This window comes from Papio anubis, chromosome 2 (genome assembly GCF_008728515.1).
Source record: "Papio anubis isolate 15944 chromosome 2, Panubis1.0, whole genome shotgun sequence".
Classification (NCBI taxonomy): Eukaryota; Metazoa; Chordata; class Mammalia; order Primates; family Cercopithecidae; genus Papio; species Papio anubis.
Genome location: NC_044977.1, coordinates 71393747 through 71418802, shown reverse-complemented (window position 1 = coordinate 71418802; position 25056 = coordinate 71393747). Strand labels below are relative to the sequence as shown.

The following is a 25056-nucleotide window of genomic DNA, read 5'->3' as shown; positions in this document are numbered from 1 at the left end:
AAAAACCCTCAGAAATGTATCAGATAAATTTAACAGATTGAACCAAAAAAAAAAAAAAAAAAAAAAAAAAAAAAGCTGGAACTGAGAAATACATGTGTTGAACCGTAAAATGCATTAGAAGTTCTCAATAGCAGAATGAATAAAACAAGAAAAAAATATGTGAGCTCAAAGGCAGGCTATCTGAAAATATACAGTCAGAGTAGAAAAAATAAAAAAGAATGAAAAGGAACAAAGAACACCTACAGAATATGAAGAATTACCTCAAAAGAACAAATCTAAGAATTGCTGGTGTCTAAGAGGGAATTGAGAAAGAGCAAATGGTAGTAGAAACCTTATTCAGAGAGAGAGTAACAGAAAATTTTCCAAACCTAGAGCAAGATATAAATATCCAGATGCAAGGAGGTCAGAGATCACCAAATATAACCAACCCAAATAAGACTACCAAAAAAGCATATAATAATCAAATTCTCAAAGGTCAAGGAAAAAGAGAGGATCCTAAAAGCAACATAAGAAAAGCAGCTAATAACATATTGAGGAACTCTGAATTGTCTGGCAACAGACTTCTCAATGGAAACTACACAGGCCAGGAAAGATGGAACAACATATTCAAATTGCTAAAGAAAAAAACCATCAGCCAAAAATACTGCACCCACAAAAGCTTTCTTTCAAACATGAAGGACAGATAAAGTCTTTCCCAGACAAACAAGAGCTGGGGGAATTCAGCACCACTAGACTTGTCTTATAAGAAATGCTAAATGGAGTTCTTCAATCTGAAAGAAAAGAACACTAATCTGCAAAAAGAAAACATCTGAAGGTAAAAAAACTAACAGCTAAAGTAAGTATACAGATAAATTCAAAATATCCTAATACTGTAATTATAGTGTGTAACCCGACTCATGTCACTAATATGAAAACTAAAAGACAAATCTATCAAAAATAATAATTACAACAGCAACTTAAGGGATATGCAATATTAAAAGATGTAAATTGAGACAACAAAAAGTCAAAATGTGGAAGGGATTAAGTTAAAGTGCAGAGTTTTTGTTTTTCATTTGTTGGTTTATTTTCTTTGTGATCACTTATCCTTATTTAAAATAACTTGTTATATATATAAGATGTTTTCTGTAAGCCTCATGGTAACCTCTGCAAGGCAAAAACCTATAATAGATACAATAACAATGAAAAACAAAAAATTAAAACATACTACCAGAGAAAAAAATCACATAGCCACAGAAGAAGACAGTAACAAAGGAAGAAAGAGAGGAGTTACAAAACAACCAAAAAATAATATGGCAGTGGTAATACTTACATATCCAATAACAACCTTGAATGTAAATTGACTAAATTCTCCATTAAAAGACATAGAGTGGCCGAGTAGATTTTTTAAAAACACAACCCAACTATATGCTGCCTACAAGAAATTCACTTCACCTATAAAGACACACATAGACTGAAAGTGAAAGGAAGGTAAGTTATTCCATGCAGATGGAAATGAGAAAAGAGCAGGATTAGCTAACTTATACCAGATATAGGCTTCAAGTCAAAGGCTGTAAAAGAGACAAAGAAGTTCACTATATAATGATAAAGGGGTGAATTCATCAAGAGGATATAACAACTGTAAATATATATGCACCCAACACCATAGCACCCAAACACATAAAGCAAACATTAACAGATCTAAAGAGAGAGAGACTAATACGATAACAGTAGGGGACTTCAACACCCCCCTCTCAGTAATGTACAGATCATCCAGACAGAAAAATCAACAAAGAAACATCAGAGTTAAACTACACTCTAGACAAAATGGACCTGACATTTATGGAACATTTCATCCAGCTGCTGCAAAATACACCTTCTTCTCATCAGTATGTGGAATATTCTCCAGGACAGGTCACATGTTGGGTGACAAAACAAGTCTCAACAAATTCAAAAAACTAAAAATGATATCAAGTATTTTTTCTGACTACATTGGAGTAAAACTAGAAATCAGTAATAAGAACTCTGGAAACTATACAAGCATGTGGAAATTAAACATGTTCTTAAACCATCAATGTGAAAATAAAGCAATTAAGAAGAAAATTTAAAAATTCATGAAAGGAATGAAAATGTAAACAAACATCCCAAAATCGATAGGATACAGAAAAAGTAGCATTAAAAGGGAAAATTATAGCAATAAATGCCTACTTCAAAAAAGTAGAATGATTTCAAACAAACAATGATACATCTCAGGAAACTAGAAGAGAATCAACCAAATCCAAAATTAGTAGAAGGAATGAAATAATACCAGAGCAGAAATAATGAAATTGAAACTTTAAAAAATACAAAAGATTAACAAAAAGTTTTTTTGAAAAGATAAAAAAATTGAAAAACCTTTAACTAGACAAAGAATAAAAAGAGGGAAGACCCAAATAAATATAATCAGAAAAAAAAAAGAAGACGTAACAACTGATACCACAGAAATTCAAAGGATCATCAACAGCTATACGCCAACAAATTGGGAAAGCTAAAAGAAACGAATAAATTCCTGGACACATACAACCTATCAAGATTAAACCAGGAAGAAATAGAAAACTCAAATAGATCAATAACAAGTAATGAGATCAAGGCAGTCATAAAGCATCTCCCACCAAAGAAAAGCCCAGGACATTATGGCTTCACTGCTGAATTCTACCAAATATTTAAATAACTATTTATAACACCAATTCTACTCAAACTATTCAAAATAATGAAGAAGAGGAAATATGTGCAAATTCAATCTACAAGGCCAGTATTGCCCTTACACCAAAACCAGGTAAGGACACAATGAAAAGAAAACTACAAGCCAGTATCCCTGATGAACCCAGATGTAAATGTCCTCAACAAAACACTAGAAAACAAATTCAATGATACAATAAAAAGACCATTCACCATGATCAAATAATCAATGTCATACCAGCGATGCAAAGATGGTTCAACATATGCAAATCAATAAACATGATACATCAGATTAACAGAATCAAGGACAAAAACCATATGATCATTTCAACAGATGTTTAAAAAGCATTCAACACAATTCAACATTCTTTTATGATAAACACTCAACAAATTGGGTACAGAAGGAACATACCTCAAAACAATAAAGGCCATATATAACAAACCCACAGCTAACATACTGCTTGGGGGAAAATTGAAAGCCATTTCTCTAAGATCTGGAATAAGACAAGGATGCCCAAATTCACCACTTTTCTTCAACATAACATTTGAAGTTCTAGCCACAGCAATTAGACAAGAGAAAGAAATAAAGGGCATCCAAATTGGAAAGGAAGAAGACAAATCATTCCTGTTCATAGTTGACATGACATTACATTTAGAAAAGCCTCAAGATTCCAACAGAAAAATCTTAGAACTGATAGGTGAATTCAGTAAAGTTGCAGGATACAAAATTCACATACAAAAATCCATAGCATTTATATGCAAAGAATCCAAAAAAGTAATCAAGACATCAATACTATTTACACTAGACACAAAGAATATAAAATACCTAGAAATAAATTTAACCAGAGATGCAAAAATCTCTACAAAGAAAACTATTAAACACTGATGAAAGTCAATGAAGAAGACACACAAAAAAGGAAAGATGTCTATACTCATAGGTTAGAAGAATTAATATCATTAAAATGTCAATACTACCCAAAGTGGTCTACAGATTCAATGCAATCTCTATCAAAAACCAATAACATTCTTCACAAAAATAGGGAAAAAATTGCTAAAATTCATGTGGAACCATAAAAGACTCCAAATAACCAAAGCAATCCGGATTGGACAAAAAGAACAAAGCTGGAGGCATCACACTACTTGACTTCAAAATATACTACAAAGCCATAGTAATTAAAACAGCATAGTACTAGCATAAAAACAGACACATAGAGCAGAGGAACAGAACACAGAACCAAGAAATAAATCCACACATTTACAGTCAATTCATTTTTTTTTTATTTTTATTTAAATTTTAAGTTCTGGGATACATGTGCGGAATGTGCAGGTTTGTTACATAGGTATACATGTGCCATGGTGGTTTGCTGCATCTATCAGCCCATAATCTAGGTTTTAAGCCCTGCATGCATTAGGTATTTTAGGTATTTGTCCTAATGCTTTCCCTCCCCTTGCTCCCCGCCCGACAGGCCCTGATGTGTGATGTTTCCCTTCCTGTATCCATGTGTTCTCATTGTTCAACTCCCACTTATGAGTGAGAACATGTGGTGTTTGGTTTTCTGTTCCTGTGTTAGTTTGCTGAGAATGATGGTTTCTAGCCTCATCCATGTCCCTGCAAAGGACTCATGAACTCATTCTTTTCTATGGCTGCATAGTATTCCACGGTATATACATGCCACATTTTCTTTATCCAGTCTATCACTGATGGGTATTTGGGTTGGTTCCAAAATCTCACACCAGTTAGAATGGCAATCATTAAAAAGTCAGGAAACAACAGATGCTGGTGAGGATGTGGAGAAATAGGAACGCTTTTACACTGTTGGTGGGACTGTAAATTAGTTCAACTATTGTGAAAGACAGTGTGGCAATTCCTCAAGGATCTAGAACCAGAAATACCATTTGACCCAGCAATCCCATTACTGGATATATACCCAAAGGATTATAAATCATTCTACTAAAAAGACACATGCACATGAATGTTTATTGCAGCACTATCTACAATATCAACTCATTTTTGACAAAGACAGCAAGAACCTATATTGGGGAAAGGACAGTCTGTTCAAAACATGGTGCTGGGAAAAGTGAAAAACCATATGCAGAAGAAAAAAGCTAGACCCCTATCTCTCACCATATACAAAAATCACATCAAAATGGAGTAAAGACTTAAATCTAACACCTGAAACTATGAAACTATTGGAAGCAAAAACTGGGGAAATGCTTCAATATATTGGTTTTGGCAAAGATTTTTTAGTAAGACTTCAAAAGCACAGGTCAGAAAAGCAAAAATTTTCTGCACTGCAAAGGAAGCAATCAGCAAAGTGAAAAGATAACCTATGAAAAGGCCAAAAACATTTGCAAACTATCCATCCAACAATCAATTAATAAGCAGCATATATAAGGAACTCAACTCAACAGCACAAAATAAAAACAATCCAATTTTAAAATGGGCAAAAGAGCTAAATAAACATTTCTCAAAAGAAGACATACAAATGACCAACAGGTATATGAAAAAAATGCTCAACATCACTAATCAACAGGGAAATGCAAGTCAAAACCACAATGAGATATCTCACCCCAGTCAAAATGATTTTTATCAAAAAGACAAAAAATAATGGATGCTGGCAAGGATGTGGAGAAAGGAGAACACTCATACGTTGTTGGGGGAATGTAGATTACTACAGGCACTATGGAAAACAGTATAGTGGTCCTTCAAAAACTAAAAATAAAAGGACCAAATGATCCAGCAATCCCACTGCTGGATATCTATCCAAAAGAAAGGAAACCAGCATTTCAAGGAGCTAACTATACTCCCATGTTTATTGCAGCACTATTTACAACAGCCAAGATATGGGAACAACGTAAGTATCTATCACTGGATGAATGGATAAAACAAATGTGGTACATATACACAATGGAATATTACTCAGTCATAAAAAAGAATGAAATCCTGTCATTTGCAGCAATATGGATATAACTGGAGGTCATTACGTTAAGTGAAATAAGCCAGGCACAGAATAAATACTGCAAGCTCTCATTCATATGTGAGAGCTTACAAAAGCAGATTTTATACCGGTAGAAAGTTGATTGGTGGTTGCCAGGGGCTGGGAAGGGTTGGGAGGAGGGAGAGATGAACAGAGGTTAATAGATATAAAAATACAGTTATATAGAAGGAATATGATCTAGTGTTCAATAGTACGGTATGGCAACTATAGTTAACGACAATTTGGTTTTAGTTCAAAATAGCCAGAGAAGAAGAACGACAATATTCCCAACATAAAGAAAGGGTGAATGTTTGAGGTGATTGATGTCACAATTGTCCTGGTTTGATCATTACACATTGTATATATGTATCGAAATATCACATGTACCCCAAAGATATGTACAACTTTATGTAGCAATAATAAATAAGAAAATGCATTAAATTCCAGACATAATACTAAGTCCTTTAGATAAATTGTCTCATTTCATGTCACAAAAATACTTTTAGGTAAGGGATGTTGTAATACCTCCAGGAAGAAGAAACTGAGGTTCAGAGAGATGAAGTAACTTTGCCCAGGGTCACATAGGTAGGACTTTGCAGAGAGAAGGTACAAGCATTTTGACTTCATGTTAAATAAATGCTTCCCAAAACACTTGACAATTTTTTAGGATAACGTGAACAGCTCCTTGGTAAATATATTTACACCATTTATTTGCTTAGCAAATCCCTTTTCATAGACAGCATGGGTAAATATCGGCCCTATCATTTCAAGGCTGATCTTTCATCACACATTCCATTACAAATTCTAAAATTAGTAGGGTTCAAATTCAGGTCTCAGTGACTTATAGAAACAATCCAGGTTCTGGCCGGGCGCGGTGGCTCAAGCCTGTAATCCCAGCACTTTGGGAGGCCGAGACGGGTGGATCACGAGGTCAGGAGATCGAGACCATCCTGGCTAACACGGTGAAACCCCGTCTCCACTAAAAAATACAAAAAACTAGCCGGGCGAAGTGGCGGGCGCCTGTAGTCCCAGCTACTCGGGAGGCTGAGGCGGGAGAATGGCGTGAACCTGGGAGGCGGAGCTTGCAGTGAGCTGAGATCCGGCCACTGCACTCCAGCCTGGGCGACACAGCAAGACTCCGTCTCAAAAAAAAAAAAAAAAAAAAAAGAAACAATCCAGGTTCTGATGTGTCACACACCTAGGAGGTACAAATCAGGCTCATGAGAAAACAAATTCCAGATCAGCACAACATAAGGTAGGAGAGGCTAACAATCTTGCTCCCACCTGGAGAGATCAGACAATGTCATACTTGTTTTCCAGGAGAAGACAAACAGAAACAGACACAGACACACACACAACAGACGACACACAGAGACACATACACACACACACACACCCTGGGCCAGAAAAATGCCGATCTAGCCATTCTGTGGATGTTCCCAATTTCTAATACATATTAATGACTGCTCTCTCCCTTTCAATGTGGGCATTATTTCCTATTGGATATGTTTAGCCGGCAACAGCTTCAACACATAGACTATGCCTAGTTAGAAATCACTGTCCTCCACAGGGCAACACTTACTTGAAAAGCCTGTAAAATGACCCCAGGACACTTGGAGGGAGGGCAGAAAACAGCAACACGTTCACATGTTCATTTTTCTAGCTCCAATCCAACCAGGCTTTGAAAGCTCCCCGTGAAAGACAAGCCTTCCACCATCTCTTGCAAATGCTTTCTAAACAACAAATAAGACTTTCCAGAGCAAAGGAGACTTTTCCAAAATCTGTCACTGTTTGATTTTGGGGAAGAAGACACACATCTTGACTTTGTACTCCTTTATGCACAACCAAGTTCAAATTGCTCAAATCTCCCACACCCTTGGAGGGCTGGTATATATTTCCAACCCTTTCCCAGGTAGCTGTGCAATGTCAGGGATGAGCTACTGAAAACTTGCCTGCTGCTAACAACACTGTTGCTATTCACTTATTTATTTCAGGCCCATATTATATTTTTCCTGAAACAAATTTCTCTATTGTTCTCTCTCTGCTTCTAGGATCCCATTACCCAATCCCCAACAGGTAAGAAAAAAACAGCCCACTTGGAGACACCCAACCACCTCAGGCCCTTGTAACCCTGTGGGATTTAGTTATAGTTCTTATGTGATTTCAGATATACCCTCAAATACAAGCATGGATGGTGCTTGGTCTTAGTAGTCAAATTGTTTTTAACTCTTGCAGACACAGTCTTCTCACAATCAATCCTTTGTCATGGGTTTTTAAATGTCCCTTCAATAATATTATTCCAGTGTTCTCTTCTGAGACTACCATATGGACCAAACTATTTAAAGCAACCAAGCAACACCTAGGAAAACACAAAACGTCATTTTTCTTCCTGCCCCATCTCTACCCCTGCTGTTTCTTTTTACCAAAGATTTTATTTTCCTTATATGGAACAAACGATTCCAATTTCCTCGTATAGCACTGACATACAGATGAGGTATTGACCTGTAGCTTTTTAAATCCCAAATTGCAGGCTTTGTTTAGATGAGTCTAAGGCCATGGCTTGAAAGAAGAAAAAGGGAAGTATCTCCTCAAGGGTAAGGAGAATCTTTTCCCAAACTACCCAGAGAACTCTTCCAAGACGGTTGCCTGTTTTGCCCTAAAGACTCAAAAGGGAGGATGAAAAAGTCTGCTCTGCCAAGTAGGATGGCTCACAAGCCCATTTGAGGAACTGAAAGTCTTTACCCCAGTCAGTAATACAACCCTTTCTTCCCACACACACACACAAAATGATGTAAAGCATGCTCATTTGTCAGACATTTCGCAAAGCTGACCTTGCCGGTGGCACTGGGACTCGAACTTGCAGCTGAAGAGATGAGAATAAGCCGAATATTAACACCTCATGTGTGTTCCTTTCCCTTCTTATTAAAAGCCGAGATTAAGATTAGCCCATCAAGATGGCACTGAAGAAATACAATATGGAGTACAAGGGAGGTCAGTGGAATCCCTCACGCTGGAAGCTTTCAGCATCCAGAAAGTCGAGCTGGTACTAAATGAGTAAGTATTTTCACAGTCCTTCCCAAGAGGTGGAAATGGAGGTCACCTTGACAGGGGTGAAATACACCTCTCCTCAGCCTAACCGTGTCATAGCAAGACTGAAATGGAGACTCATCACCACTCAGATCAAACTGTACTTTGATAGGAGCCAGAGTCAAACTTCCAGTTGTTTTTTTTTCTTTTTTTTCTTCTGAATCAGTGGTTCTCATCTTTGGCTGCAGGTCTGAATAATCACTAGTATGGTTGTTAAATAATACAGGTGCCTGCACTCTACTTTGTAAGGTTCAGATGGAATGTAACTGCAGTGGGGCCTCTGTGTATTTAGTGCAAAAACTCCCCAGGGAAAGAATAAAGTAACCACTATTTTATGGATGCCTTTTTCCATTGCTACCAAAACAAAGGCCCTTTAAACCATTCCATAGTCTTTTCTTTTCCTTGCTCATAAAATAGAGTATGTTATTGTAGAGTTGCCTACATAGCAATACATCCATAGATTTACTGAAATAACCATTCATTGGAAGTGGGACGGGAAAAAGGAAGACAGAGAAAAGTACAGGAAAAACCATATTAAAATGATATCATCAGGTTTCACCCCAGTGGGTAAGCGCTCATTATTGATGAAAAGAGGTTTGCTAGTGGGTAACTTTAAGACTTAATGGTTGATATCACACCCATAAACACACACACACACAGTCAAATTACTTTTGCCACTTCCCTCTCCCTAAAAATACGCTCTTGCAGGGAATAATAGCATAAGTAATTCATCAGGAAACAGAACTCTTCCCCATTCTTTATGACTTGAGGTTACAAATCCCACTTACTGGGTACTTTTTCTAAATTTAGTAGTCATTTGTTTAAAAAAAAAAGAAATAACTAAATAAAACATAAATTGAATGAAATAGAGATAAAACAGTGTGCTCTATGACTGACCCATGAAAATTTAAATAATCCATAAATCTAATCTTTAAAAAAGCAACATTAAGACCTAACTCATTATTAGTTCACGGTACTAATTTATAGTAGGCTCTAACCACATGTGGCTATTGAGCACTTGAAATGTGGCTAGGGTCACGTGTTAAAATGATAATATTTTGAATATATTGGGTTGAATAAAATGTGTTAGTAAAACTAATTTCTTCTGTTTCCTTTTACTTTTTTCAACACGGCTTTATAACATGCAAAATTACGTGTGTGGCTCTATTTAGCTATGATAAGCCTTGCCTACCCCCTAGTGTCAGAAAGTAGGCAATGCAGGCAAATCATTTTTCAAACTCATCTGTGTAAGTACAATTCATTTCTGCCAGCAAAGTACAAATAGCCATTTGTACATACAATTTTATCATTTTCACAAATATTATCTCAAATTTAAGCCTCGGAGAGACTCCTGTATTAGATGTTATATGCCCCACTCAATTCGTATTTTTGAAATTACCTAGTTTCTTGTAGAAAATTAGAGCTAAAACAGTCCATCCAGTCAAGAGTATTTGCAGGGTTCCTATAAATTTCAGCCATTATAAGGGACAGAAAACATGGGCCCAAACTTGGATGCAACAATCGCTCTTCAAAAAATTTACCCTAAGTTAAAAATAACATAAACCATCAAAACACAAAATCACAACATGCATATTTTGCATAACCATTTATAACAGGAAAAAAAAAAACAGAAAACCTAAATTTCCACAAATTTGAAAAGTACAGAACCTCTACAAAATAGATAACATTCAAGAGAAGAAGATAGGTCTAAATAAAGATAACTAGCATTTGAGCACACACTAAGCAAACACAGTTCTCAGCATTTCCCAGGTATTGATTGATTCCTTATTATAACTCTGAGGTTTACTTTTTATTATTTTTATTATTCTCATTTTACATAGAAAGAGGCTGAGTCCAAAGAGGTTTCATAACTTGCCCAAGAATGAAAGAAGAACTGAAGCAAACCTGAAGCTCATGCTGCTTCCTGTGCCATGAGTAATAAAATCTTTTTTCTCGGGCCAGGCACAGTGGCTCAGGCCTGTAATCCCAGCACTTTGGGAGGCCGTGGTGAGTGGATCACTTGAGGTCAGGAGTTCAAGACCAGCCTGGATAACATAGTGAAAGACCATCTCTACTAAAAATACAAAAATTAGCTGGACGTTGTGGCAGGCGCCTATAATCCCAGCTACTCAGGAGGCTGAGGCAGGGGAATTGCTTGAACCTGGGAGGCAGAGGTTGCAGTGAGCCGAGACTGCACCACTGCACTCCAGCCTAAGTGACAGCGGGAGACTCCATCTCAAAAAAATTAATTGATTGATTAAAGTAAAATAAAATCTTTTGTCTCTGACCCAAGCATCTCATGCCTTCTGCCCAGCATCCAGCTAACCTACTAGCTTGAGAGGACGGTAAAAGCTCAGACCCTTCACAATTCTTGACATCTAACTACTTCCCAATCAGTGAGACATCCTCTCTACAGCAGATTTAGCTCAAGGCCAGCAAATAAAACGGCTCTCAACACCCTTCTGGGTCACTCTGTTCCCAGCTTGTTGAAGCCTTTCTCTCCTTCTTAAGTTTGAGCTGAAACCTCAGTCTTCATAAAGCGACTTTCTTTGCCACAGTCAGCTTTCTAGAACAATGAAAAAACAAACCTTTTTCTCTTACACATGAGAAAGCTTCAAACCCTAAAGGCTCTGACCACATCTACCTACCCATGCTCACCGTCTTCAGCCGTTCCTGGAATGCAAACCTTTCCACACTCATTGTAGAGATGCCTCCAAATGTGAAAATAGTTGCCACTTATGGAATGTTGACTATGTGCTAATCCCCTCACCTACTTTTCCTTATTCAGTTATTCCAATAACTCCAAATTTAAAAAGCATGGATATCATTCCATTTTTACAGATGATGAAACAGGTTCAGAGAGGTTAAGTGGCCTGGATAAGGCCACACAGCCAGGATGTACCAGAACCAGAATTACGTTTGACTTTAGACCCCTCAACATTTGATTTCCTCTCCTGCCTCATTTCCAGGTGTGCCCCAGTTTTTCCAGGGACTTTATGCCAACTGACTACAATGGCATAAAGTGACATTAAATAGTCACCAAGCACCACAGCATTTTGTGGAATTGAAATAGTGCAGTCCAGGTCATGTTCAAAGTTCTCTAGGGAAATGGAACTATTAAAGTGAACGTATAAATCAATAGCACCCAAGTTCCCAACTCCAGCTCCATCAGAAAATTAGCTATGATTCCATCTTTAAAGGACAAAAATCTGAATTTTTGAAGTCTCCTAGTATTCCCAGGAATAAATCTTAAAGTTGTAAGGTGCTTTGTGTCCCAACCACTCGTGTCTACATCGGATGAAATTTGTAGGAAGATCCCTAAATCATTAATTCCACAGGAGTCGAGTTTCCGAAACTTCCTTCCAGATGGCATCTTTCCGCTGCACAAAACATATCTGCTGCCCCCTTGTGGGGAAGTGATGCACTGCTTACAGCCAAAAAAAAAAAAAAAAAAAGGAACAAAAGGACAAATTGCTGGTTGAAGAAATAACAAGAGTTAGCCCTGGCTTCCTTTTAAAAGAAACGAACCTGCCAATTGGCCCCTTCACCTTTTCTACAGCTTGAAACTACACAGTCCTATACGTGTATGTGATCTCCTGCTCAATTATGATGGAAAATAGACTTTAAAAACAACAAAAGCAGTCTTTTGTGTTTTTTAGACACTTAGAAATACTACCTCCGGACTCTGTGGAAATGTATTAATGCTATTTGTCTTCAAGAAAGAGTCTCACCACCCAACCTGCGAAAATTAGGTGGGTTTTTATTTTTTTTTTTAATGCTTAAACGAAAATTAAATCTTTGATACACACCTACCATAACACCCCATCTCCCAAAACTGGGGGGGGATTCCCACCTTCTTCCGTGTCTCTTAGCCAGGCAGGTGGAGATAGGGTTGTAAGATACCTCCTTGTTTACACACAGCAATCAACATCCACTCTTCTAATCCAAGCCATAAAAAGCATCCAACTTCTAACTAGGGTTTCCTAGTGCCACCATTTATTTAATTGACCAGCACTAACCACGAAGCCCATGGGACAGTGCCGGGAGCCTTTCTGGACACTCAGACACAGCCTTCTGCAGGTAACTCTCTGCAACTTGCTCCCACTGTCAGACTTCCATGTAATACACCCACAGCAGAGTGAAAATCTGACCGGAGTTTCTCAGGATCTCAGTGCACTGCCCCAATTAATTCTGGTGATCCTGAGTTCTCCATCAGCTAAGCACTAAATTGGGACAAAAATGCCACATGGACATTGCAAGGATCATGGACTTTCATTCCCTGAAGATCATTAGAGAAAATTTATAACATGAATGAGAGTGCATGGTAATCCCACTGAAATACTTCACCTGTCAACTAATCTGACTCCTAAACTCCACTCAAGAAAACAGATAAGATCGAGGACCTCGAACTCTATCCTCATGAACAAACTCATAAAAATAGGTACAGCACAATAACCAACTAGCTGTGGGTACTTCACAGCAGACAAATGGTATTGATTTTATGCTGATTTGCTGAAACTGCAATCATTATTTTTCTCATCTTCTTGGAACTGTCACTTGAGGAGCAAAAATTGAGTTGTGTGAGATTTTAAAAATTATCTTGAGCCTTAAATTATGACTAACCTTAAAATATCAGAATAAAGAAGTGGAAAGTATAACATGTTATATATTTGGTGGTAAGACTATCTCATGAACTTTCCATACACAAGACCTTTGGAGAGAGAATTTATAATTCTGACCCATACACGATTTAGGGTTCAGGCATTACTCTTTTCCAAAGAAGTCAAAACATTTCTGGCACTGCCATGCCTCAGATTACCAAAGCTGAGAGAGTAAATTAATTGACAACAAGTCCACTGACAAATATGAATTATTCAGGAAAACACAATTCACTGAGGAGTTTCCACTGTGTTACTTTAAATGTTGATGTAAGAAAGGACAAACACAAAAAAAACACACAAACTGATCTGTAGCTGATGGTTTTGATCTCGCCTTTAAAAATCAGCAATGCAGAGATATGAGTTTCACTGTTATCAGAATGACTGATCAGAATATTATCAGAATGACTGCCTCTAAATCTTTAGACAACACCTATTTTAAGTCCCTTACGAAAGTTACCACAGCTTTTTCTCTTTTCTGTCTTTTTAAAAAAAAAAATCATGTAGCATATTTTCTCCACATATCTCAAAAAGATCTTAAATTATCTGACTGTTCCCTTCACTAAAGCCCGATAAGTGTTAGTTGAAGTTTATCATAAAGATGTTCTACTTCTAAGGACGCTGCAGGAGTGGGTGGATGGATGGATGGATGGACAGATGGACTGACATGTATACACACACACACGCCAACCACACAAATTGCTGCTGGTTTTCTGGGATTCCTTGAGAAAAAGTGCTATAAAAATAAAAGTGTGCCCAAGAAAACAAAAGTTTTTAAAAGCCTGAAAAATATTTTTAAAGGACTATTTAAGCACTAAAGCATTAAACTGTGTTACTCCGCCATATTTCATGCTTCCTCTAGTTATTTACACACCATCAGAAGCTCACATCAGTTACCTGTGTCTAATATGTGGACTCTGACGTTTGGAGGGGTTGTATTAATTTATCTCAGCAGTGCATAATGAGCTTAAAGGGCTTACCTGCATGTCCCCGGAGGTGCTGGCTTGAGGCGGACATCAGCTTACAGCACACCATTAACACGTAGGCTAGAAAGAGCCAGTGCGACAGCAACACTGACTTAGCACAGGCTTTCATCCTGGAGGAAAAGCAGGGCTGGAGTCAGTGAGGGCTGAGGAAGGCCGGGTTCCCTGGCAAGCACCATCCTAGGAAGGCGGGAGAAAGCAGGGGCAGATCCCTGGAGCTGGAATTCCTTTCTCCCAAGAAAATAGAAGACCAATCAAACCTTATTTGCACTGAGCATTAAGTAAATTTTCAATAAAAACCTTTGATAAGTAAGAGTTTTCCGAGTTAGCCCTATGCATCAGTGAGAAGCTGAGAAGCTAATTTATGAATCTGCAAGTTGTTGCTTGAGTTATCCTAATAGAGCATGGGGATTTTATTCTATTTTATACCATGAGATGTAAAAGCAACACACGTAGAGCTAGATCCAAATAAAATACATATGATTTCTGGATCTGAAAGAATCCATGGAGATTTTGCACATGTGGTCCAAGAACTTTCGCCTGGTTTCTCTGACTGTACACTAAGGCTTTCTGGTCTGGAAGACTGGGTTCACAGTTGATTAAGCCAATCTCAGCTCCTCCTTTGGGGAGGAGTATGGGCAGATACAGGTGAATATAAAATAAATTTAACTTCGTATGATGGACAGTATCAAAACAGTTGCTCAAAGACAATTCAGTTCATGTTATGGTTGTATGGTCTATTCTAAAACAAAAGAGTAAAAAAAGGAGGATATCAAAAACATTATTCCCAGCTGCCTAATTTTCTGCCCTTTTATAACATCATAAGGGAATTAAGTAGATAGAACTTGATTAACTTTGTTTGCTTTTTTTAAATTCACTTTTCAAGCAAAAGTCACTGCATTTGGCATCTGAAATTAGGTTCTTCCTCACACATGCCTCATGGCATCTTATTACCACAACGGATCAAAGAAACCCCCGTTTAATATATGCAAATGTATACACACTTATGGGCCGACAATAAAAACATGGCACCTGAGTTTGGCTTCTTGCCTGAGTCACACTATAGGCGAGACTCCTAAGGAAGTCCTCTAAGGAAGCATCTTCAGCTGCCAGCAACCTAGCAGTGCCTCTACCAAAGTCCCAGTTCCCTGCTCCAGGAAAACACATCAAAGCCTCAGGGGAACTGAATGCCCACACCATACTCCGAGGCACACACATGTTCTGCTGCCAACCTTCTCTCCCCGCGACCTCTCACAATTCAGTCAAATAGATCTTGTTAAAGGGTGTATTGCTTATTGATTTGAGATTTAGTCTGCTTTTTAAGCAGCCAAGACAATCATCTTTGAAGAACTTGGTGTTAAAGGTAACAAAAAGCATTGGCTTCCTTTTGCCCTTTTAAACTGTTTCAAAATGGTTTTAAATGTCTATGTTGGGTAATTTGCAATGCAGCAATAGAAAATTAATTCTTCATTTATGTGATGCCTTGAAATTTTCCCTTTTGGGGCCACTAATTATGACAAATTGGAAGCCAGGCTATCTGATCCAGCCTGCAAATGTGTTTTGTTTGATCTGTGCTTTAAAAAAAAAAAAAAAATTTGAATTGGTTGCCAACACACAAAATGTCCAGATTGCACATCAGAATCCAGATTCTCTTTAAAAATTATTCCTGGCATCCCTGGGCTCACATTTCTGCATGGGAGTAACAGGCTGGTGTGGTCACAGCTGCCCCTAGACGGGTCTCCACAGTCCCTCCCAGCAGTCAGTACCTTGGGCCCAACCAGCCCGACTCATTTACATATGGCCATTTGAACTTCTGATCCTTGGGTAAGAGGAATAAGCTTTTGTAACAAATAGATCGATAGCTGACACTGGGATAATAAACTGAAATTTTAGAACATTATGTGTGAGACAGAGTGTGCCATTACAAAAAAACAAAAATCATCAAATACAGAAATTTGAGCCTCTGGACTTCCCCCAAATTATGTGATTGATAATAGCATCTAGAACTCATGTAAGATCCACATATTATTTTCTTTGCCACCTTTCAAGCTGCTTCTAGAGTTTCTGTCCCCTTCACGTGCGTACACTGAGGTGGGAGAGATGGAAGGCATGGGCATGCTTTGAGAAACTAAAGGCCCTTCGAAGCAGACAGGCTCCATGTTTCTGTGTAAGCTTAGAATGTTAGCAATGTCTGAAGCAAATTACCAAACTTAGAAGTTAAAACAACAATCTATAGCCATACTACCCTCAACCTATCTGATCTCAGAAGCAAAGCAGGGTCGGGCCTAGTTAGTGCTTGGACAGGAGCAGTGTGAAACACCACCAATATATTATCTCATAGTTTCTGTAAGTCAGGAGTCTGGCATGTTCTGGCTGGGTCTTCTGCTCAGAAACTCACAGGCTAAAATCAAGGTGTCAGCTGGGTGTGTCCTCATCTGGAGGCTCAACTGGGGAAGGATCACTTCCGAGTGCCCTCAGGTTGTTGGCCAAAGCCATTTTCTTGGGACTCTCTGTATTCCCTGTATTCTTGCTATCAACCAGGAACTGCTCTCAAGCCCTTCACATCTTTGCCACATGGCCCCTGCATGAGCTCCTTCATGGTTTGAATCTCTTCCTCCAGGAAAGGCTCAGTCTCATTTTAGGGCTTATCTGATTAGGTCAATCCCACCCAGGATAATCTCTCTTTTGATTAACTAAATTCAGTGTATGTGGAACCTTAAAAACACCTGTGAAATCCCTTCATCTATGCCTTACAGGTGTAATTTAATAAAAGATGTGACTCTCATCATAACCACAATGCCACCCACACTCAAAGGAAAGCAATTAAAATATTTAAAATAATGTCCCACTGTTGGCAATAATTGAATGAAATATATCTAAATCAAAGAGAAAGGGTTTCACTCAATAAAACCATAAATTGATAGATAATTTGACCATGTGTGTCAAGCATTTACAATCCAGCAGATCACTTATAGGATTTAACCCTAAAGAAATAACCAGCAATGTATGGGACTTTTTTTTATTGTTTATACTATTGAAAATGATCTGGCCATGCATGGTGGCTCTTGCTTGTAATCCCAGCACACTGGGAGACTAGTGGAAGGATTGCTTGAGGCCAGGAATTCAAGGCAGGAGTGAGCTATGATTGTACCACCACACTCCAGCCTGAGCAAAGAGGGAGACCCTGTCTCAAAAAAAAGAAGGCAGGAAGGCAGGAAGGCAGGAAGGCAGGGAGGCAGGGAGGCAGGGAGGGAAAGACAAAAAAAAATGATCCAAATGATCCAAATGTTTAACAGTATGAGACTGGTTAAACAAATTATGACACAGCCATGAGATGGGATGTTCTTCAGTAATGAAAGTGATATTATAAAATGAAAAAGAAACAAAAGTTTATTTTAAATATATGAATTCTATGACAGCCTGGGCCTGTTTTGCCTTCAGATCCATTCTTCCCCCTTCCCCGGTATTGACGGCTGGCAGACCCTCTAGGCTGCATTTCCCAGGCTCCCAGGTCAGCTGGTTACTGGCTGGATTCAGTCAAGGAAAGGCAACAGCTGGAACCTGGAGAATAGGAAAAGGGATAGGCCAGGACATCTCTCCCTGCCTTCTCTGTCTTTAGCAGGATCTGTGGAGTGGCCATTTCTCCACCATGGCTCCAGTTCCTGCCAGAAGGGCCCACTGTGGTTCTAGCTTCCACTCTAGTTTCCTTCTTCTAGGCACTGCTTCCTCACGGACTAACTGCTTCCATGGTCCCCAGCCAGGGGATGGCAGTGGCTTCCTGTGTATCTTCTGCTCAGTTTCCCTGACTCTCCCATCGTATGTATAACCAGTCTCCTGAATTCACTTCCCACTGGACAAAAATGGGAAGTTGGAGATAATGCATTCCCAAGACATGCAATTTACCCAAGCTCATGGAGCAGTGAAAAAGTCAGCAGAATAGTTTGTTTTTCTGGTTGGATTCCAACAACAAATGCCTTAAATCAAAAGTCTCAAGGGCAGACATTCCAAATCCTGGGCAGTGATCCCTAATCTTCTTATGTGGACAATTCAATGTAACGAGTTGCTGGGTGAGTAGCAATAAGTTTCCAGTCCCTAAAACAAGTATTCACTTAACAGTAGCTCAACAACCACTCCCCCAGAGAAATGCCAGGTCACAGTGGTGGGGGTGGGGCCAGAAAGCTAGTCAGCAATAGATTTATATTTCCTCATCTTTTCCCCTACTGAATAAACCAAAGTACTATTTTGCAAACTGAAATCATTTTCATTCCACAGACGAAAGCTAAAATGAAAAGATCAACATTTCCCCAAATTCTCAAAAAGTCTGTGTAAAAGCAGGCTTCTAAAAAGGATCATCAACTCCAGGATACTCACTTTTGCTAAATTCTCAATACTTTGCAAAGATATCATGTCCAGGTAAACGTTAAAATAATCTTACCTTGGGGACCTCATAAGATTTGGTTCTAGTCAAACACAATTATTCCAGGATGTATTTCAGAGTGACTCCAAATTCCCATCTGTAGCTAAACCAATCATTTCTGCCGTTCCAAAAAAGTATCATAGCTCAGAAGACCTACGTTAAAAAGGCCAAAAAAAAAGAATCAGTTAGCATTTTAATATTAAAATGAAACTAATTTCCAGTAGCAAAATAATGGTTTTTAACCATGACACCTGCAGTTTCAGGCAAGTGGCAGACAGCCAAACATATCCATAGTTGTGAGGTGTCCTAATATTAGGGAGGAAAAGATACAGAATTCTACAGTCATTAACTAGCCACATATTAGTTAACATAACATAGTTTTAAAGAACTTCCTGCAGCAGGAAAGGTATTCAAAATTTAACAAAGGGCCCCAAATCATTTGAAATGGACAAATTTCACTCTCCCATTTCATTGACCATCAGGCAAAAATGGAAGTTGGAGATAATGCATTCCCAAGACATGCAATTTGCCCAAGCCCATAGAGCAGTGGAAAAGCCAGCACAAAGATCTGAATTCTTAGATTTGTGTGACATAAGCCTGAAGATGATGCTAGAATATCTACAAGGTCGCTTTTTGAAAGAATGTTAATAGAACACCAAGAGAAAAAGTGTTTCCAATATAATCCACAATATCAAAATATAAAGAACACTTGTGAATACTATAATTGACACTCCCTCAATGCACAAACCTAAAAGGATTTTTCTACTTAGTGAACACATTTGTAAAAGGAGTCAGATGATCCTAAAGCAAAGACATCTTAAGAAAAAAATAGAACATGAAACGATACCATTTGTAATGATGCTAAGTTAAATGCATCCCTCCCAGTGGTGGTGATCAGAGAAAAATAATGATATGCATTAATAAATATTCAAGTTGCAAATATAACATAAAAATAATTTTTGAAATGCAGTTTAATTACTTTAGAATCCTGTAGAACCAATTAAGAATCCACCACCAAGCACAACTGAGATTTTTCTCTTGGATAACCCAAAGACAATTCCACAAGTTTGATTAGAGAATACTTTCGGTAATAAATTTAAAGACTCACCACTTTGGGGCTGCATATAGGAGAGTATGGGCCTTGAGTAATTAGTTCAACATGAGGGAAATGGCTTTAAATAACTGTATAAATATGAGTTGCTCAGAAAAAAAAAAAAAACTTGAAAATGTTCATCTCCCAGATCCTCCAACTTTATTAAGTATGTTTGTCCTTATGTCCACCCAAGGGCATGATGTGACCTTCTGCTATCAGAAAGAACTACACAATATAATTTATCAGAACCCATCATAATGAACTCCCCACATATTGAAAACCAAAATGACCTTTCCTGGCTAATATTTATCTTATTTTCTTCATACAAAAGGAACCACTGGGTATTCTTTTTTCAATTCATTAAAAAGATAGATCCATCAGTGGAAAGTAATGCGATCTAATAGTTCTTATGCCAGACAAGAAGCCAGGAGTTTAATTTTAGGCTGAGCAGTAACTCATTCAGTCATATTTTCCCAGAGTGCACCTGAGGCACTTACTTGAAAGAATTAACTCTTTCTTGTCATGTCTTAGTCTGTTTTCTGCTGCTATAACAGAACAGAAATTGAGTAATTTACAAAGAAATTTATTTCTCACAGTTCTAGAGCCTGGGAAGTCCAAAGCACAATGGCAATTAAATTTCAACATGAGTTTTGGAGGAGACATTCAAGTCATAACATTCCACCTCTGGCCTCCCAAAACTCATGTTCTTCTCACATACAAAGTGTATTCATTCCATCTCAATAGCCCAAAAGCACCAATTCAAAAGCCCAATGTCCAGAGTTCCATCTAAACAGATATGAAACTCAAGATTCATCCCACCTCAAATGCCCTCCAGCTGTAAGCCTATAAAATCAAAACAAGTTATCTACTTCCAAAACACAATGATGGAATAGGCATAAAATAGACATTCCCATTCCAAAAGGGAGAAATAGGAAAAGGAAAGAAGTAACTCATTCCCAGTATGTCCAAAACCCAACAGGTAAAACAACATTAAATCTTAAAGCTGGAGAATAATGTCCTTTGGCTCTGTATGTCCTGCATCCTGGACATGCTACAGCAGGAATTAGGTTACCAACACCACCGGCAGCCCTGCCCCTGTGGCTTTGCTGGACCCCATCCACTCAGCAGCTCTCTTGGACTGGGGTCTTGTGCCTGCAGCTCTCCCAGGCTGGAGTTGTACACTGGCAGCTCTACATTTCGGGAGTCTCTGAGGTAGCCTCACTCCCATGGTTCCACCTAAGGACTGCCCCCTAGTACATGCTCTCTGTGGTGGGTCCTCCCTCGTGACAAGTTGTAACAAGTTTCTGCCAGGACCCCAGACTGTCTGATACATCCTTTGGAATCTATGTGGAGGTGACCATGGCCCCAAGGCTCATGCACTCTATACTTCCACAGGATCAGCACCATGTGGATGCCATCAAGGCATACCACTTGTGACCTCTGAAGCTCTGGCACTAGCTGTACCTGGGTCTGCTTGAGGGGTGCTGCATTGGAATTTGGGGAGAATTCCAAGGCTGCACAGGGTATTGAATGCTGAGGTCCCACAGGTACCCCTCTTGAAATCTTGCCCTCCAGGTGCTAGCTTGCCTGAAAGATCTCTGAAATACCATCAGGATAATTCTCTCATTGTCTTTAACAGCACCTGGCTCCATCCTAGCTGTATCAATCTCTTTAGCAAATGGTTGCCTGACCACACCCTTAGTACTCTCTCCCAAATACAGTTTTATTCTTCACATGGACAGGCAGAGAGTCTTCCAAATCTTTCTGTTCTGCTTCCCCTTTAATTGTAAATTCTGTCTTTAAATAATGTCTCTATTCACTCATTTTACTGTAAGTACCCAAAAGAAGCCATGTAGCACCTTGAACACTCTCCTGCCACATATCTAGATCATTGCTCTTAAATTCCATCTTCTAATGGAATCTTCTAAACCCTAGTGCATGGACACAATTCAGCCAAATTCTTACCATGTTAAAACAAGGATTGCCTTTACTCTGGTTTCCAATACCATGTTTCTCATTTCTGCTTGAGACTTCATCAGAATGGCCCTTATCATCCATATTTCTAACATTCTGATCACAACCTCTTAAGTGATCTCTAAGAAGTCTCAGACTTTTCCTACAGCTATTCTCTTCTGAGCCCTCACCAGAGCCACCCTTAACACTCCATTCACAGCAATACAGTTTTTCAGCATTTACTTCAAAACTGTTCCAGCCTCTACCCCGTACCCAACTCCAAAGCTGCTTCCACATTTTCAAGTATTTGTTATAGCAATAACCCCACTCTCTGTACCAATTTTTTACCTTAGTCTGTTTTCTGCTGCTATAACAGAATATCCGAAACTGAAACAGAATACCTTTTAAAAAATCTATTTCTCATAGTTCCAGAACTGGGAAGTCTAATATCAAGGTGCCAGCATCTGGTGAGGGCCTTCTTGCTACATTATCCCATGGCAGAAGATGGAAGAGGAAGAGTGCTCAAGCGAGCAAGAAAGGGCTGAACTCGCTTGTATAACAATCCACTCTCACAATAAGGAACACAGCCCCCGAGATAATGTCATTAATCTATTCATGAGGGTGGAGGCCTCATGACCTAATCCACCTCTTAATGATCCTACCTCTTAATACCATCTCAATGACAATTAAATTTCAACATGAGTTTTGGAGCGGACATTTAAACCAAACTGTGTCACTTCTAAACTTCAGTACATTCAAGATCAATAACTTTGTGCATGGCACCAAAAGAAAGCATTTACTTGCAATCATTTTATTCCTGTTGTTTCCAACTATAACACAGTCCTTTCTATCACTCTGCTTCAAAAGTCATTTGTTTTTAAAGAGTCTCAGTGTTCTCAATGATGAAAGACATTGCCCATATCTAGACTAAGAACATTTTTTTAGAACATGTCTGGTCATTTTCAGAATGAACTAAAAAGATGGTGGATGCTGGGCTGCATTTTTCATCTTCTGCCTGATGTGTGGGTATTATGTGGAGACAGTCACGGATTTACTACAGAAGAGCAGAAAGCCTATTTATGTCTCCTGGCACCAAGAAACTTTGAGGTTCCGAGGCAGAAGAGACCATTCTTCAGATGTTTAATTTATTTCCATGTTACACAAGAAAGAATTCTACCTACACTTGATTTCTTATCAAGGAAAATAGAGAGGCTGTGCCTTCCTCTTCTCTTGATCTACTTGCCTCCATTATTGGTGGGGTGAATTCCCTCGGAGAACTATTCTTTCAGAATACAGTCATTCACTTGTAGATGAGCACCTTCAGAATACCTCTCCTGTTTACTATACCCACCTCACCCCACTTGAGATCTGCAGGGCATTACATTTCCCCCATCTTTTCACTCTAAAACTCTGCAATGATGAAATACCAGTTCCTCTTAAAACTGAAAGACACACTGACCTTAAACCTGGATCTAACCATGAGGAAAATCAGATGAACTCAAATTTGAGAAACCTCCTGCAACATAATTTCTCTGCTTTCTTAAATAGTATCAAGGTCATGAAAGACCAAAAAAAAAAAAAATTAAATAAACATGAACATTGTCTCAAATAAAGGCAAGAAACATGGCAACCAAATGCAACTGTAATCTTACATTGGATCTTGGACCAGGAAAAAATAGCCACTCTCAGAATGAACTGTATGCCCACACAAAAACAAGGACACATATACGTAGCCATAAAGGACATTATTGAGAAAATCAACAGTATCTGAATATAGCCTGTAGATTGCATTACTGTGTTCTATCAACATTAAATTTCCTGATTTTAATCCTCATACTGTAGTTAAGAAAGAAAATGCCCTTGTTATTAAATACACCTTGAAATATTTAAGAATAAAGAGGAAAATGCCTCCCATTTATTTTCCAATGACTTTAAGAAAACATGGGAGGGAAGAAGGCAAGAGGAAAGAGAGAGAGAAGAGCAGGATAGAGGGAATGAAGAAGAGAGAGGGAATGAATGGATGCAAAAACAAATAAGCAAAAGGTAAGCAGCTAGGTGAATCAGGGTACAAGGTATATGGGAATTCTTTGTACTCTTCTATGAACTTTTCATTAAATTGGAAATGATACCAAATTAAGACATTACATTCATACTTAAAAGGCTTCAGTTTACAAAATATACTAAAATGATTGAGAGCTTGTTGCCAATTCTAAACAATGAGGAGAGTGAAAGTTTGAATGTTCTGGTTGATTCAATTCTCTGAGCATTCACCCAAGCCTCCAGAGAAGGTTTATTTGTTTTTACTTTAAGAACACTTACATAGCGCCTGCCAGGAACCATGCACTTGTTAGTCATTTTAAAATACAAACTCACTTTCAAAGAAGGATTTATTTACATCACGATATGGCATAGGTAGAAGCGGCTTGTCCAAGCTCACTTAGCTAGTAAGTGGCTGAGCCAAGATTCTAATTTATGCTGTCTGGTACCAAGGTACCTACAGTTTCAGTTCTAGTAAAAGGATTTCTAAAAAATATCAGTCCCTTTTCATGCTTTAGTAAACAGGAGGGAAATAAATCTGTCTTTCTTCAGGACTTGAAGACATTGGTCATCAATCTGACATTAAAAATTCTGTCTGTGGCTGAATTTGTGTAGACAATTAGACTGAATTTGTTAGCAGACGCTGGGATTGTGCCTATGATGGTTTACATTAATGCCTAAATAAATATTGCCTCATCTCTGAAAAGCTAGTGAAAAACAGTGGCACAGGCTTCTGATATGCTACTGATTTATTAAAGGTTAACTAATGTCGTTTCCCAAATTAAGACCAAGTATGCAAGAATTACATACAGCTTGAGTGCCTTCGCCGCCATTTTTTTAAGCAGATGGAAAACAGCTGCACTTCTGAATAGAATTCTCTAAAACGTTTCAGTGAAGATATACCAGAGCCAGAACATCATCCACGAAGGCTAAATTACTTCAGTTGATTTCTATGAAGGAATTCAGCACCAAAACATTACAAACAGATTTTTGTCTGTGCATCCACTCAAACTCATCTCCTAACACGTTCAAATTCAAAAGCATTTTTGCAACAATACACAGCAAAACAGAATCTGCTTAATAACAAAAACAGCCCAAGTGCTACTAAACCACACTGCCCTTTCCCACCTGCCCATTCACCAGGGAAGTCTCCAAG

General features: G+C 38.4%; 1 protein-coding gene across 1 annotated transcript in view; it reads right to left on the bottom strand.

The window, feature by feature from the left end:
• TAFA4 (TAFA chemokine like family member 4) overlaps positions 1-25056 on the bottom strand; it is a 185226-nt gene that overhangs the window by 119388 nt on the left and 40782 nt on the right. Inside the window, exons 2-3 of the mRNA XM_021934243.2 lie at positions 18836-18970; positions 14398-14513 (exon numbers count right to left, since the gene is read on the bottom strand). Of these exons, the coding sequence (XP_021789935.1) occupies positions 14398-14513; positions 18836-18849 (130 nt within the window). The 5' untranslated portion in view covers positions 18850-18970. The remainder of the gene's footprint in view (positions 1-14397; positions 14514-18835; positions 18971-25056) is intronic.